The 17,959-nt window shown below is 40.6% G+C and overlaps 1 protein-coding gene and 1 pseudogene across 1 annotated transcript; both read right to left on the reverse strand.

Annotated features, from left to right (window-relative positions):
• Positions 1-1,207: 1,207 nt before the first annotated feature.
• Positions 1,208-4,714, reverse strand: LOC114688029 (vomeronasal type-1 receptor 4-like). Its single transcript, XM_028862655.2, has 2 exons — positions 4,534-4,714; positions 1,208-2,309 (listed from the first exon to the last, which is right to left on the reverse strand). The coding sequence occupies exon 2, from the start codon at positions 2,235-2,237 to the stop codon at positions 1,320-1,322; it is 918 nt and encodes a 305-aa protein (XP_028718488.1). The 5' UTR covers positions 2,238-2,309; positions 4,534-4,714; the 3' UTR covers positions 1,208-1,319.
• An 11,160-nt stretch (positions 4,715-15,874) lies between these two features.
• Positions 15,875-16,822, reverse strand: LOC114688027 (annotated as a pseudogene).
• Positions 16,823-17,959: the final 1,137 nt, after the last annotated feature.

Here is a 17,959-nt window from a genome sequence, read left to right on the forward strand (position 1 = left end):
ATCCAGTGAGGTGCTCCACAGTTGTTCTAACCAGAATGTGAGTAGTTTGTGTCTCACCTCCATTTCTAAATAAATAATCAACAATAATTAAACTGTAATTTGAAAGATGATAAACTGTGCTCAAAGCAGTCAATAGAGTATACCATCAGGAGAAGGAAAAATAAACAGGAAAAAATAAATGAGTCTATTAGGAAATAGGAGCTTTCTTTTGATTTCAATGATGGTAAGGAAAATCTCATGCAGTGAATCCCAGAAATGCAGTTTCTACAGCTTTATGGATATTTGTCCATCCAGCAAAATTTCTATAGGGAGAGACAAAGAATGTTGACCTACATATGTGAGTAGCAATCTACCATTGCACACATTTTCCTTACCCAACATGCCAGTACTAAAGATAAACATATGAGCAATAAAGACACAAGAGAAGTATGGCATATTAATAGTGTTCAGGTGCCTTATATGGGTATAGACTCTAGGACAAGCACACATCTTCATTTCAACAGTAAAAATTCATGTCTGCCAATTAACATGCATTTATGATTATACACTATAAAATTATACACTAATATATGAGTTGTTATAATCATGTATATGAGATAACATTTCTATGAACTGTTCAAACAATAAACATGAATATGTATAGACATCTGAAAGGAAAGGAAAAATGATCAAGAATATTGATATAGAGGCTGGAGAGATGGCTCAGAGATTAGGTGTTCTTGCTGTCATTTCAGAGGTCATGGGTTCAATTCCCAGTGTCCACATGATGGCTCACAACCATCTATAATGAGATCAGGTGCCCTCTGCTGGTGTGCAGGCATACATGCAGGTGTAACACTGTGTACATAATAAATAAATTTTGAAAAAGAATGAAAAGAATATATATATACATATATATGTATACACACACACATATATATATATATATATACTGCAATATGGGTTGCATGTGACCTAAAACAATAAACCAACAGGAACACATTGATCTCCTAAGGCAATTGTGAATATTTATGAGATGACTGTCATTCTTTTTCTTTCTTTTTCTCTCACTTATATATTATCTTCTCCTTTAGGGTACATATAAGGAGTTGTGAGACTGGGTCTCATTATCACAAGTCGGAACGGATCTCACTCTACAGCCTGACATGCCATTGATTACATTGCAATCCTCCTGGCACAGTCTCTAGAATGCTGGGATAAGTTTAGTGAGTCAACATGTCTGTTTTATGGGGAAGAATTTTCAAACAACTTTTACTTAATAGAGTGTGTACTGCTGCTAGTAAAGCTGTCTTCTACCTTTGTCATGTTGACTGTGGTTTTCAGCAGTTGAAGAGCACAGAACAGGGATCCTTAGGATCCCTAAAGATCAACAGGAAGGGAGAAATAGTGGGGAAGCCTGCAGTCAAAACTTCATTTACATGCCTCAACCAGAGACGAGAGTCCATGAAAGAAACCTGAAACAATCTGCAAATACAGTCTAGAACATAAAAGCTTACAAAGGTGACCACCAGCATCAGGATGGTGTGGGCTGCTCTGGTCTCAGCATGGCCTCGGTGATTCCTGTTTGCAGTAAGAATGTGCTGTGTTCGTTGGTGATGTCTATAGAGGAGAAGCACCATGGAGACACTGAACCAGACCATGATGCTTATAAATATGGCATCATGGGAAAAACGCAAGATGACCATGCCTACACTGAATCCAGATATGGAGCAGACCCACTTTCTTATATTGTTAGTGTCATTGCCTGTGCTCTGTGGACCACTGACTTTCATTGGAATGTAGATGTTATTTAAGACACTGAACAACCAACAACTGTAACAAGAATAACTCAGGACATTAGGGGCTCTTCCTCGAAGCATCAGCCTACCCCAATGTACAGGAGCAAGAGTGAGAAACTGATGGATGCTCAAGACACAGGTGAAGCACATGTTTGTGCTTCGAGCCACCAGGCGAACGAAGAACTCAATTTTACATTGCATGTTAGTTGGAGGACTCCTAGGAGCAAAAACCATCACATTGCTTGGAAATGCAGTAATTAGGAGAAGGAAGGCATTGGCCATAGCCAAGTTGGTGACAATAACCTGTGTGGACCTCAGTCGAGAGCCAGTAAACATGGGAGAGATATTATGGAAAAACAGAAGAATGTTGGCCAGAGTCCCAGTTCCAACCTGGGAAAGCAGGAGCATCTGGAGAGCCAAGTCCTCAGTGGTTTTTGGAGCTTTACTCTGAGAAGTCATGGAGAGGTCTTCAGTGCAGACTGGAGTGATGACCAGGAGGAACACTTCTCTCTTCAAAACACTTCTCAATATCTGAGCATAATGAATGGTTTGAGTCATTACTTCTTCTATGAAGGGATACACAATATATCACAGTATAGGAGCTTGGCCTGCAGAATACTGCAAAGACAACTCAGACTACTATTTTATTCTTCATAAACTTTTCCTCACCTCATGATGGAAGTGTATTAGTGATACAGCTGTATCTTTCTTGGTCAACATGATGAACATTGTAACACAGTATGGCATAAACACATATGAACACGGAACATTGGAACACATTTTTTTATCTTTTAAATGCAACATTTTCCCTCAATGATAAAAGGTGTTAAGAAATACAAATTTGAGGTTGGAGAGATGGCTATTCAGAAGACTCATGTTCAAATCCAGCACTCACATGGTCATTCACATCTATCTGTAACATCAGTTCCCCAAGTTGAATGCCCTCTCATGGCTTTTGTGGCACTGCACAAATGTGGTGCCAGACATACAGGCAGTTAAAACACTATAAGCATAAAGTAAGATTGCTATATCTTAAAAATTATAAGAATACAAACTTGTAATTCATAAAATCATGTAAGTAAAGTAAGTGGCCAAAAATCCCATCAGCTTTTGAGTAAATTTTATACAGATCATCAAAGTGACAGAATAGAGAATAATTTAAAAAGGATCCAGGTTTCTGATCACAAATATGAACATCAATTTATACATATATATCCTTATATACATAAACAACTGCAAAGGTTTCACAATGGAACTCCTTAAGCAGATAAATATCTCCTGAAAAGTGACTGTATACAAGACTAACTGAAAAAATCAGTAGCCAACCTATATACAAATGATAAATGGGTTAAGAAAGAAATCAAGGAAACAACACCCTTCACAATAGCAACAAAGAATATAAAATATTTTGGTGTGACTTTAACTAAGCAAGTGAAAGACCTGTATGAGTAGTACTTCAAGTGTTTGAAGAAAGATATTGGTGACGATATCAGAAGTTGGAAAGATCTCACGTGCTCATGGATTGGTAGGATTAACATAGTAAAAATGACCCTCCAACCAAAAGCAATATACAAATTCAATGCAATCTCCATTAAAATCCCAAAACAATCCATCACATATCTCGAAAGAACAATACTCAACTACATATGGAAAACCATAAAAATCCAGGATAGCTAAAAGTATCATGTACAATAAAAGAATGTCCAGATGTATCACCATCCCAGATTTCAAGCTGTATTACTGAGCAATAGTAATAAAAAAAAACACATGGTATTGGTATAAAAAAAGAAAGTTTGACCAATGGAATCGAGGACCCATATATAAATCCATATACCTATAGACACCTGATTTTGACACAAAGCCAAAATTATACAATGAAAAATAGAAAGAGTCTTCAACAAATAGTGCTGGTATAAGTGGATGTTGGCATGTAGAAGATTGCAAATAGATCCATATCTATAGCCCCGTACAAAACTCAAGTCCAAGTAGATCAAGGACTTTAATATAAACCCAGCTATACTGAAATTGAACAGCTTTGAACGAATTGGTCCAGGAGACCACTTCCTGAATAGAGCACCAATAGTGCAGGCTCTCAGGTCAACAATTAATAAATGGAGCATCATGAAACTGAAAAGCTCTGTAAGGTAAGGGCCACTGTCAATAGGACAAAACAGCATCCTACAGAATGGGAAAGATCTTCTCCAACACCACATCTCACAGAGGAATGATTTTCAAAGTATATAGAGAACTCAATTTACACATATACATGGGGAAAATCCCATGTACAGAAGCATTTAATTTATCCATAATTTTCTTTATCTTAACTATTTTAATAATGAAGCAGAAACTGGAGATATAATTGAGGCATCATAAGCTTCCTTCAGCCACACTTAAAATGTGTTAATACACCATCACAGTTACACCTTTTGCCCAAACAGATTCTTTTAAAACTCGAGTCTTTGAAGCATGCCTTTGAAAGCTTTTGTTCAGTCCACAACTTATTTTGTATATCGTATTCCAGAGGAACAGTCAGTCTCTACCCATCAGCTAAAAATCAGCCATTCCATACAGAGATGTCACATTAAATGTCATTTTCAACTAAGTGCTAATCTGTGAAACAGACATTTCCTTGGGATGAAGAAATCACTGACACCATTAGGTAAACAAGAGACAAAAGAGCAACTATCCTAACCATTGTGAGTTTCAGTAGGGAGAAGAGAACATTAAGAAGAAATCTACAGTTGCAGAATCCCACCTGTCCAGCCACAGCAAGGATGGAGATGCTCACAAGGATCTAGGCCAGTTCCTAAATGCTTGCTGAAGAAACACAGCGCTGACTTCTTCTGCATTTGAAGATCTTCTCTGTGTATCTATTTCCCTGAGACAGATCCAAAAATATTTACCTCTCCAATATTTTCCATGGAACATTGTGCAGATGACTGAATGAACACAGAGTACCAGTGCTCATAAAAGGACTGTTTATCTAGACTAACATCCCTTAGAGAGTGCATAAGTTTTCAGCTGTGATGTCAGTGACAGTGTTTGCATGGAGACTTTGCCATACCTCTAATGAAGGAAAAAATATTGGTCCTGGGGGTGTTTTACAATTTTTACTTTCTGCTTGTTAATGATAATGTTTATGACTTTGTTGGATGCTAAGGAATAGCTGCCAGAAGTTAGAGTAAGTTTTCCATGTTTCCTTTGGGAGCATCTAAGTTTTCAACTTGTGTTGTCATCATGCGTGGAGAGGTGCACTCTAGTGCAGACCAAGGGATTTGTTGAACATATTTCCAAGGGGTTCATTCTACAGTACTATTTCACACTTGCAAAATCATACTGGTGTGATGTCCTTCAGGAAGACCATCAGCATGTCATCAGGAGTCTGTTATTTTCCCATCTGTGGCCCAACCATTGTTGGGAAAGATCCATGAACTTGAGGTAAGCCAGAGCAGTGATGTGTCACACAGTGGCAGACAGCCCCATGGTAGGAGTGGGACTTGAAGAAATACTCAAGAATAAAAACCATTATGGCAATCATACTTAGAAAAAGAAATAAAGGAAATTCAGAGCAGCATGGCTGTGCTGAGTAAGAGCCTGTGTGGGAATGTGGGAAGGAAAAGTACAGTATTTCATCAAGGTGAAAGTTTTTTACAAATCTCTTCTTCAGCATGGCTTATGGTGAGCCCACCTTCCTAGGAGTGGTCCTTCCTTCTCGGGACATAATCTTCTGGCTAGGCTTTTGCCCCATAGATGCGAATGTTGAATCTCCAGTCAGGCCAAATATTCCACTGTCTTGGATAGAATGAGTTTTCCTTTAATTATCTTCTATGTCATTCTAATATTATTTGTACAATGGTTATCCTTAGTCAATATTCCAGGAATTAGGAAAGGTATAAACTAGACCAATGAAACAAAGTAAAAGATGATGACATTTGTGAGTGTCCTCTCCCTCTAGGCCTGTTGGACCAGGAAGCAGGGAAAGAGGCAGATGGGGAGAGAAACTTTGGTAGCCCATGAGCATGAACAGAGACAGCTCTTTGAGAGACAGATGTTGGTGAATCAGCTCCATTTTATTCCAGAGTATAAGGAATGTAAAGGAAGGAGTAGCCTGGGTACAAGCCCTAATTTGCATTAAGTAGCACACTCCTATCACAAGGCTTAGTATGTGGCAGTAGGGTCCTATAGCAGAGCCCAAAGCTAAGTCTTGTAGCAGGAATCTGTGCCAAGCTTCAATCTAAAGATGAATCAGGCATCTGGTATCAGAGACAGATTTTAGATCAGGTCATTCCTGCAGGCACAAGGACATTCTCCAGATGAGGTTAGGTAGAGAGCAGAAAGTTCTGCATGAGGGAGAGAGCTCCATTTTGCCAAGTTTATGGAAAAAGCTGCTATACTTATGGCAGACTGGGACCTCGACCAGCCAGCCACGGCTTCCAGCATCTCTCCCTTAATTTTTTAATGGAGAGGTGACATTGTAAACCTTGAGGAACCTTTCACCTGTGTCAGAAGGGTCTAGGGTCTGGTAGTGAATCACGAACTCATTGTTGGTAATTTTAGCAATAGTGGTGATCTGTCAGCAGAGGAAATGAGGAAGTCTAGGGAAAGCATCCAAATAAAACAGAGCATAATCAAAGCTCTGAGAGAAGGAAGGAGCCAAGAAATGAGGGGTATGGAACCAGCTACTTTGCTCTATGACTGGAATTTTTCAAGCAGGTCTAGTGGAGCAGTTTGAGGGTGGTAACATTAGATTTAACATCTGATTTGTTCACATAGAAGCCACATTCTTCCCCCAATACCAGCAAGTCTCCCCATATTGAGCAGTTATAGGGTCTAGTGTTCTTCTATTATGGAGCACAACCCCGGCAGGACGGTTCATCTGTCTTTGGAGTGACTGGAGGCTCTCAGTTGTAGATGTCACTGTCTGATCAAGTCTGTGTCTGAATCTCCAGCCAGAGGATGTGTCTGGATGATGGCAGTTGTTGTCGTCCATAAGATCCAAGGGAGATGACAAGTCCTCTTCCTACCAGTAAAGGAAGGAATATCTCTCATCTTTGGTTAACAGGAGTGTTGCTTCTTCCTCCTCATATAGATAGACCTGTGAAATAACCACAACAGGGGTGCAAAACCCTGGCAGGGGGTGTCTATGGAGGTGGTTTTCTTTTCTTATACTAAAGAAGAAGGGGAAGAGTGATGCCCGTCATCCTGGAAGGAGCGATGTTAGTGAGACATTGGTCCTGGGATAAAGGAGAGTGTATTGGCCAGCACAGCTGTCAGCAGAGGTCATTGCTGGATGCACTAGAGAAGCAGTTAGAGGCATCGGGGTGGGTGGTGAAAGGGAGAAAGCTAACAATCATATTGAACAGACTGTGACCGGGGTGGGCTGAGCATTTCTTCTTAGTTGTGTCTCCTGTTGAAGGTATTTCTGTGGGTTAATGTGGACTGGGAGACCCACACCAGCTGTTGAGAAACAGGAACATCAGCAGAGGGATGTGCAGCATAACTGGTGGGATGCAGTTTTCCCACGACTCCTGTTCTTTACCTGTCATTTCTGGGGTCATCATAGTAATGGTGAGATGGTTATTTAGATTGTGAAACAGGACCAGCATCCTTGGTTGGGGTCATTCATGGATCCAATCTCATGGTGTTTTGTCCTCATAGGTTTCCTGAAGAGAAAAAAATCAGTGGTGAGTATTGAGTTGAGAATTAGTGTGTTGAGCAGTGGCAGGTCAGGCCTGTAGTAGAACAAAGACTGTCATTAAAATAGCAGAAAAGGAAGTCTTTGCCATGGGGGGGGGCTTTATCTTACCATCTGCAAGATAAAGCTTACAAATGTGACCTCACTTCAGGATGGTTTCAGTGGGTGTGATTTGGTTCTCACTAGAGGTGTGAATGTGCCACACTCTCTGGCCATTTCTGTTCAGGAGAAGCACCATGGGGACACTGCTCTAGACTGATGCTGACAAACCATGGGAGTCAGACAAACCATGAAAGACCACGTCTCCGCTGAAACTAGAGCAGAGCAGATACTTGCTTTGAGAGTCAGTGACATTGAGTTGGGCTGTGGATGGGTGAGGTGCTTGGAATGAAATATTATTTAAGACACTGAGGAGCCATTGAATGTCATAGCAAAAACTCAGAACAACCTTGAGGTTTAAAACCTGAGGACTTTGGTTGGACAATTTGAATTATATGGTTTAAGGGGAACTGATTCCTTCAGGTGTTTAATTGGGGCCCACTAAACTAGTCTCTCTCTGTAGACCCTGCAGACCCGCAGAAAACCCTCCAAACTGTGGCTCATCCTCCATCCACTAAAGACCTGCCTACAAGGTATTTTTCATCAAGTTGTCCAGTGACCACTACATTGACACCCTTGCACATGTGTCTGCACACATACACACACACACACACACACACACACACACACACACATGCATGCACACACACATGCACACAAACACACATACACAAACCCATGTACATGTTGCTCAAATTCTAAAATGGTCTTATAAAAAACTCCAGAGCCAGATATTGGGGTAAATGCAGATGGATCAGAGGGACAAGGGAACAAGATACTGCCACATCTCACCTCACCAATTTCATGAATCCTCTGACTATCTCTGAGTCCTCAGCCAAAAGGGACTTTTCAGATGAAAAGACTTTAGTTACTATCTCCTCATGCCTTATATACCTTTCTCCGCCAAGCCATATCACTTCCTTCCTAGTGCTGGGATTAAAGGCCTGTGACTCTCAAGTGCTGGGATTAAAGGTGTGTGCCATCACTGCCTGGCTTCTGTGTTTAATCCAGTGGCTTTTTCTGTTCTCTGATCTTCAGGCAAATTTTACTAGGGAACACAATATATCACCACACATACACACACAGTCAATAAATAAAGCACTAAAGATTTGAAAGGCATGAGCAGTAGAGAGTCTGAAGGATATTTCTTTAGGTGGTAAGACTGGTTGATGATAATGAAGGAAAACATAGACTGTAGGAAACAGTCATCAAAGTTGACCAAGATGGTGGCCATCAAGCATGTTTGTCTTCTAAAATCTCCAAGGAATATACAAATGATTATTTGAAAACAGTTTTCACAACAAGTGTAGGATGCTGGGACATCTGAACCATAACTTCAATAGCAATTCCAAAGCAGGATGGGTTGTCTAAAGTAATCTTGGGGGGTTGAGTCAGTTTGGTGAGGTCTCCCTCACAGATCATGAGAGGACATGCAGCAGCAGAGAGTGGGAACCACAGATGAAGAAAGAGAAGCAAAAGAATCTGCAGGATGCTTTCAGTAATATTTTATTCTTAAAATTACATTTCCTTATTTTATGTGTACATTTTGGTGGTTCCTTTAACATCACTAGTTTATAAAAGGGAATTGGAGGTTCCTTTTGGAGTTCATAGTGTTGTTGACAAAAGGATTTAAAAATACATCAAATAGAGGCTGAAGGATGAGTTGATTCAAGTTGAAAAGTAAAGTCACGCTGTAAATCTCAGAGGCTTATCACAGGAGGGGAATAGACATGTCACGGAGAAGGTCATGAACTCCAGTTAAGCCAGCATGGAATTCAGCCACACAATGGAAGACAGCCACCTAGTGGGGGTTGAGGGGGTGGGAAAGACAATCTCAGGGAAAGATTGCTTAGAGCAGGGATAGAGAGAAAAGTGGTTCAGAAGAGCTTGGCTGTGCTCTTATAAAAGCCTGTGCTAGGCAGGGTATCTGAAAAAGTAGAGGATTTCATCAGGGGGATAATTTTTCTAACTTTTCTTTAGTATGGCTTAAGGTGAGCCCAACATCGTAAGGTGGCCCTTCCTTCTTGAGTCAGAATACCTCAGGAAGGTGATGGATCCATGTAACTTTAATGCTGAATTAGGCCAGAGATTCTATTTGCTAGCCTTCACCAGGTGTACCCTTAATAGACTTCACTGTTACTAGAATATCTTCCCCTCTGAAGGGGAAACCCAAAATCATTGAGGAAACAGAGATCTCAGCCATTTCTGGAATCTCTGATATCTGGAGAGGGTGACAGTGCTCAGAGGTCCACAGACACTCCTGGTTTTAGCCAAGAAACAAACTGGTCATTTTCCTTTGCCATCTCATTAGTCTAAACTGCAGTCAACATGTGTCCCCCTGTTCTCATCTTCCCCCTCTGAATAGGTGTGAATTGGTTCTCATTTGAGGTGTGAATTGCCACACTCTCTGGCAGTGTCTGTGCTGCAGAAGCACCATGGTGACACTGGTCTACCCCATGATGTTTACAAAGAGGAGTCATGGGCAAACCATGAAAGACCATGCCTACTCTGAAATTAACTCCCCAACTCCAATATGTTTTGGGGGAGAAGGGTCCTATTGTTCCTTATAACTGATGTGGGACATTGGGTATGAGAGAAGCGGGACCCCTCAGAGAGATCTGTCTAATAAATCACAGAAGGACACTGAAGTTCTATTTGTGTTACAGGCAGAGGGAGGGAAAAGATCCTTGACTGGACCCTGGGAGGAGGATGTGATAGTGAAGAAAAAGCAGGAGTTATTGAAGTGCAGCATCCTAGGCAGGGAACTAGGAGAACCAACATCAGAGTTTTTCAGCATCCTCATCAAAGCCTTTGTATTTGTGATGGGATCACAAGACCATCCATTACACTCCTCAATCATTTTCCTTTCACCTCAGTGGCTAGACTCATCATCTGAGAATTGCTCAATTTCTTCATGTTGTAGAAAGATTAGGTTTAAATATTGGAGGTTGGAATGAGATTGGCCCCTGTACACTCATATGTTTGAATTCTTATTCCCCAGTTAGTGGAACACTTGGAGAAGGTAGAAGAGGTGTGGCCTCAGTGGAAGAGGTGTGTCACTATGTTTGGATTTGAGGATTCACAAGACTCACAACATTTGGAATGCAAAGCTCTACATGGGATGTCTCCATCAAATTCATCATCTTGGAACTCAGGGAACACTACAGAAGAGGAGGCAGAAAGAGTGTAAGAGTCAGAGGGGATGGAGGACACCAGGAGATCAAGGCACACTGAATTAACTGAGCAAGGTGCATGTGAGCTCACAGAGACTGAAGAAGCAAGCACAGGGCCTGCAGGAGTCTGCACCATGTCCTCTGCATGTACATTACTGCCTTTAGCTTAGTATTTCTGTGGGACTCCTGAGTGTGGGAATGAGTGGGGCTCTGATTCCTGTGCCTGCTCTTGTGGATCTTTTCTTTCTGTGGGGATGCCTTGTGCAGTCACAATATGATGATTTTTTGTTTTCTCCTAGTATATTATGTTTTGTCACATTTGGTTGTTATCTCTAAGAATACCATTGTTTTCTTATGAGAGACAGAAAGAGTGCATCCAGGGGAGGGGACTGGGTTAAATAGAAGGAGGGGAAACTGTCATCAAAATATATTGTATGAGAACAGAGTCCACTTTCAATCAAAGGAAACAAATGAAAACAATTACATTTTATTTTGTATGTATGAATGTTTGCAAGAAAAATGTATGTGCACTACACATGCCTGGTACCTGAGTGGTCAGAAGAGAAGAGAGCATTGGATCCCCTGAAACCTGAACCACAGATGTCTGTTAGCCATATGTATGTGCTGTGAACTGACCCTGGGTCCTCTGTAAAACAAACAAGCACTCTAAACTGCTCAGTCACCTCTCCAAGGATGGTATTGATAACCACTGGGTAAAATTTAGACAGAAATGGAAAATAAAGCCTAATAAACTCTAATACATTTAAATACATACCGAATGGACAAATATTTTGTTCTTTTAAGGCAGAATTTATAAAACTTACCAAGGAAACACAATACTTGAAGAGAATCCCATTTTAATTTGATGTATTGGAATTTGGCCTTACAAAGATACAATCACAGATAACATATCGACATCTCACCTTTCACTTCCATTTATATCTTACTCAGACCTTCATAACTTGGTCAGGCTTGCACATTTTCTTCTGATGCTAGGAAATCATCCAGCCATATTAATCTTAATTTTTTGTGCTACAAATATTTTCATTCTCACACCTTTTCAACAATATCTTTTCCTGTTTCCTTTTTTCCTTGCACCTTATGATGAAACAGAGCAAAATAGTAAATTAAATTAAAAAGAAAGTTGGCTCCAAACTACATGTGTAGCATAATAGCAATAAATTAGTATCTCCAGTATACATAGTATTCAATTATAAAGCTCTGTATATTCCTCTGCAGACACTGTGTACAACAGGTCACTCAACAATATTGTCTCACTGTACAGTCAAGGAAATGTTCTCACATACACATGCTTGTGGTCTCCATTGATGATAAATAATAGATGGGTCAAAGCAAAATATCAACTAATTGAAGCTGACAATATCCAACAGAAAAACAAGAAAAAGCCCTGATATAATGTCATCTTGAAGCAATGGCTGAAGAGTTTTAGACATATGCTCCCTCTATCCTTAGGTGGATGAGCAGCCCATTACTGTTTCTATTGTAAACATCATTATATCTAGAGATAGACAATAGACCCCTCTCCTTGAAACAGTTTTCCCTCAGTTGTTATGAAGGACAGGATGCCTTTCCCCTTGGCCTGTTTTGCTGTTCACATTGGTGCTTGTCACAGAGTCAGAGCCATCCTGACCTAGGGAAGGAATGTTAGAGGATTGTTGAAACCAAGTGTTTGTGCCTCAACTGAGTAGACCTAACCCCATCTCCAGAGCCTACTTCTCAGAGAGCTCACAGAGCTCCTGGCAGTGCACACACAAAAGACTTTAGATCCTGTGTAATATTGCAGACTGAAAATGATGACTCTTTGTAGATGACCAGTGATTACAGAAGGAACCAGCTGTATGTGAAGGACCCATGTATTCTGGACAGAAGTTTCATATCCTGGGATGACAGGCTGGACCCTATGCATCTGAAAATCTCCTAATTTCCTCATGCATTATCAAAAGAAAATTTACACACACACACACACACACACACACACACACACACACACACACACACTAACACATACAAACACCTATATATAATTACTGTGTAGCCAACAGATGAGTCGATACCATACAGTAAATATTACCTTCAGATTTGGACTTTGGTATGGCGATGTACTCTTCCTTGTCTGTCCATGGTTGCTGCTGCTGAGAGAATCCTGCAGCAGTGTATAGCATATTGGAGGTTAGATAGATTTATTGTATTATTCTTGTATATTCTGTGAAGTGCTCTACAGTTATCCTAACGGGAAGACGAGTATTTTATGGCTTACCCTCTATTCCTAAACAAATATCCAACATTAAATAAAAACCAAAGTATTAAAAATTATACATCGTACCCATATCAGGCAACAGAATATACCATCAGGAAAAAGGCAAAAGAAACAAGAAAAAAACAAATGAGTCTATTAGGAAACTAGGAGCTTTGTTTTGATTTAAATGATGGTAAGGAAAATCTCACTCAATGAATCCCAGAAATGAAGCTTCTGCTACTTTATGGATATTTGTCCATACAGCAAAATTTCTTTAGAGGGAGACAAAGAATGTTGACCTCGATGTGTGAGTAGCAATCTATCATTGCACAATACTTTCCCTATCCAACATGATAGCATTTCAGATAATCATGTGTGCAAAAGGACAAAAAGAAGAGCAGAGCATATCAATACAGCTTGGGTGCCCTATGTGGGTCTAGGCTCTAGAAGAAGCGCACATCTCCATTTTCAACTGTAAAGTGCATGTCTGCCAACTAAAATTACATGCCAATACATATGGGTTATGAGCCTCATCTATATGAGATAATATTTTCGATAAACTGTTCAAACAACAAATTAAGAGATGTTTAGAAATTTGACAGGTAGGGGAAATTGAACAAGAATATGATACAGAGGCTGGTGAGATGGCTTAGAGGTTAAGAGCACTGACTGCTCTTTCAGAGGTTCAAATTTCAATTCTCAGCAACCACATGGTCACTCACAATTATCTATAATGAGATCTGGTACTCTCTTCTTGCATGCAGGCATACAGGCAAGTGGAACTTTGTGCACAAAATAAATAAATAATTTTTTAGGCCAGCTCTCATTGGAAAATAAGCTGACTGACTATTCTCACATTCAGAGAGTTCTGCCCCCTAGTCTCTGGGACACAGCCAGTCCCCAGAAACCCCCACCCAACACTGCCTCAGTTGCTGGCCAGCATGGAAAACTCCTGCAGGAAGCCCCACGGACACTGTTCCCATTGGACCCTGCAATCCACAAGTTCCACACCCTGCCCCAATACCCATCTGCCTGTGACCCCAGTAACATCCAGAGGCATGGAAACCAAACGCCAGCTCTCATTGGACCACAAGTAACTTCCTGAGGCACAGAAAACCAGCTTCATTGAACCAAAGTCTCATTGACCAAGCTCTCATTGGACCAAGAGTAACTTCTGAGACAGGGAATCTACCAGTCCTCATTGGACCAAGAGTGGAATTCTAAGACATAGAATCTGCCATGTGCCATTGGACAAAGAAAGGTTTCCTGAGACACAGAATCTGTTAGATCTGACTGGTCGAAGAGCACCGATAAGACCATGAGCAGCTCTGTGAGTCACAGAATGAAATTGCTTGGGTTGGTCCAAGAGCAGCTCCTTGAGATACAGAATCTGCCAGCTCCAATTGGACCAAGAGCCAAGATTGGACCCACAGTGGCCCTGAGACACAGACACAGCAAGCACAGACTGGACCAATAACAGCTCACTCACAGGCACCTCTTGAACTTAGTAGAGGAGGAGGTAGGCAGAAGTCAAGGCAAAAATACATATAACAACATAAAGCAATATGGCATCGCCAGAACCTAGCCCTTCTCCAACAGCAAGACCTGAACATCAAAATGTAGAAGAAGCAGAAGAAAGTGACCATAAAAACAGCTTCATGAAGAGGCTAGAGGCCTTTGAAAAAAATGAAAAATTCCATTAAAGAAAATGAGGAAAAGGCAAACAAAAATTGCAACAAATGAATAAAGAAATTGAGGAAAAGACAAATAAAAAATTGGAAGATATCAATAAATGCCTTAAAGAAAGCCAAGAAAAAGCAATTAAATGTGTGAGAGAAACATTTCAAGACCAGAAAACTGAAATAGAAACAATGAAGAAGACACAAACAGAGGAAATGCTGGAAATAGTAAATCTGAGTAAATGAACAGGAAACACAGAAGCAAGCATAACCAACAGAATTCAAGAAATGGAAGGGAGAATCTCTGGTATAGAGAATTGTAGCAGGAATCCTAAAAAGTCTTATGAATAAAATCAAACATGAGCCAGGTATTGGGGTGAGTGCTGGAAGATCAGAGAAGCAGAACAAGCCATAGCCACCTCACCTTGCCAGTTCCTCCGCTGATCCTATTTCCTCAGATTGGAAACCACTGTGTCCTCATCCGTAATGAATCTCAGCTGAACTGTGCTGCTCAAAGCCTAAAAGCTTAACCAGCTAAAAGCTTCTAGTTTCTGGTCTTTATGCCTTATATACCTTTCTGCTTTCTACCATCACTCCCTAGGATTAAAGGCTCACTTTCTGGGATTAAAGGTGTGTGTCGCCATGCCTGGCTGTTTCCAATGTGGCCTTGAATTCAGAGAGATTCAGAGGGATTTCTGCCTCTGGAATGCTAAGATTAAAGATGTGTGTACCACCATTTTCTGGTCTCTATATCTAGTGACTGTTCTGTTCTCTGACCCCAGATAAATTTATTAGGGTACACAATATTTCTGGGAACACAATACCACCACAATTTGAAATAGCCAGAACTTAGAAACAACCTGATAGCCCCCAACTGAAGAATGGATAAAGAAAATATGGAACATATACACAGTGGAGTACTACTCAGCAGAGAAAAACAGGGTGGAGATACAGAGTTGTGAGACTGGGTCTCCTTGTCACAATCTGGCCTAGATCTCACTCTGCAGGCTGACATGCCACTGACTACATTGCAATCCTCCTGTCTCAGTCTCTCCAGTGCTGGAATAAGTTTACTGGGTCAACATGTCTGGTTTATGAGGAAGGATTTTCAAACAACGTTTATTTAATAGAGTGTATATGGCTGTTAGTAAAGGTAAAGCTGTCTTCTACGATTCTCATGTTGACTGTGGTTTTCAGCAGTTGAAGAGCACAGAACAGGGATCCTTAGGATCCCTAAAGATCAACAGGAAGGGAGAAATAGTGGGGAAGCCTGCAGTCAAAGCTTCATTTACATGCTTCAACCAGATATGATAGTCCATTAAAAACAATTGAAAGATTAGACAAATAAAATTTAGGAGGTACAAGCCAACAAATGTGACCACCAGCATGAGGATGGTGTGGGCTGCTCTGGTCTCAGCATGGCCTCGGTGGTTCTGATTGGCAGTGAGGATGTGCTGTGTTCGCTGGTGATGCCTATGGAGGAGAAGCACCATGGAGACACTGGTCCAGACCATGATGCTGATGAATGTGGCATCATGGGAAAAACGCAAGAAGACAAAGCCTGCACTGAATCCAGATGTGGAGCAGACCCACTTGCCTTGATTGTGAGTGTCATTGCCTGTGCTCTGTGGACCAGTGACTTTGATTGGAATGTAGACATTATTTAAGAAACTGAACAACCAACAACTGTAACAGGAATAACTCAGGGCATTAGGGGCTCTTCCTCGGAGCATCAGCCTACCCAATGACCAGGAACAAGAGTGATAAACTGATGGATGCTCAGGACACAGGTGGAGCACATGTTTGTGCTTTGAGCCACCACGCGAATGAAGAACTCAATTTTGCATTGCAGGTTAGTATGGAGGACTCCTTGGAACAAAAACCATCACGTTGATTGGAAATGCAGTGACGAGGAGAAGGAAGGCATTGGCCAAGGCCAAGTTGGTGACAATGACCTGTGTGGGCCTCAGTCGAGAGCCAGTAAAGATGGGAGAGAAATTGTGGACAAACAGAAGAATGTTGGCCAGTGTTCCACACCCAACCTCGAAAAGCAGGAGTGTCTGAAGAGCCAATTCCTCAGTGGCTTTTAGAGTTTTATTCTGAGAGGACATGGAGACAACTTCTGTGCAGGCTGGAGTGATGACCAGGAGGAACACTGCTGTCTTCAAAACACTTCTCAATGTCTGAGCATTAGAATGATTTATGTCTTACTTCTTCTATGAAGGGAGACACTATTGTATCACAGTATAGGAGCTTGTCCTGGAGAACACTGCATAGACAACTCAGACTATTGCTTTGTACTTCATGTACTTTCCCTCACCTCATGTTGGAAGTGTATTAGTGATACAGTTGTATCATTCTTGGTCCACATCACACCTATTATAACACAGTAAGGCATATAAACATATGAACAGTTAACATGGAAACACATTATTTTATCTTTTGAATGAAACATCTTCCCTCAATGATAAAGTGTGTTAAGAAATACAAATTGGAGGTTGGAGAGATGGCTTTCACAAGACTCATGTTAAAATCCAGCACTCACATGGTCGTTCACATCACCTGTAACATCAGTTCCCCAAGTTGAATGCCCTCTCATGGTTTTGTGGCACTGCACAAATGTGGTGCCAGACATACAGGCAGTTATAACACTAGATGTATAAAGTAAAATTACTGTATCTTTAAAATGACAAGAATTCAAACTTGTAATTCATAAAATCATGTAAGTAAAGTAAGGTGCCAAAAAAGAACCCATCAGCTTTTGTGAAAATTTTATACAGATCATCAAAGTGATAGAATACAAAATATTTTTTAAATGTAACCAGTTTTCTGATCACAAATATGAACCTCAATTTATACATGTATATCCCCATATACATAAGCAACCTCAAAAGTTATACAAGGGAACTCCTTCGGCAGACAAACATCTTATGTGAAGTGACTGTATGCAGGACTAACTCCAAAAAATCTGCAGGCCTCCTATATCTAAATGATAACTGGGTTGAGAAAGAAATAAAGAAAACAACACCCTTCACAATAGCCACAAAGAATATAAAATATCTTGGTGTAACTCTAACCAAGCAAGTGAAAGACCCATATGACAAGAATGTCAAGTGTTTGAAGAAGAATACTGAAGAAGATATCAGAAGATGGAAGGATCTAACATGCTCCTGGATTGGTAGAATTAGCATAGTAAAAATGGCCATCCTACCAAAAGCAATATACAGATTCAATGCAATCTCCATTAAAATTCAAACATAATCCTTTACAGACCTCGA

Source organism: Peromyscus leucopus, unplaced genomic scaffold (genome assembly GCF_004664715.2).
Source record: "Peromyscus leucopus breed LL Stock unplaced genomic scaffold, UCI_PerLeu_2.1 scaffold_1309, whole genome shotgun sequence".
Lineage (NCBI taxonomy): Eukaryota > Metazoa > Chordata > Mammalia > Rodentia > Cricetidae > Peromyscus > Peromyscus leucopus.

Coding starts and splice junctions, on each gene's coding strand:
- LOC114688029 (XM_028862655.2), bottom strand. CDS start 2,237: ATGACTTCTCAGAGTAAAGCTCCAAAAACCACTGAGGACTTGGCTCTC.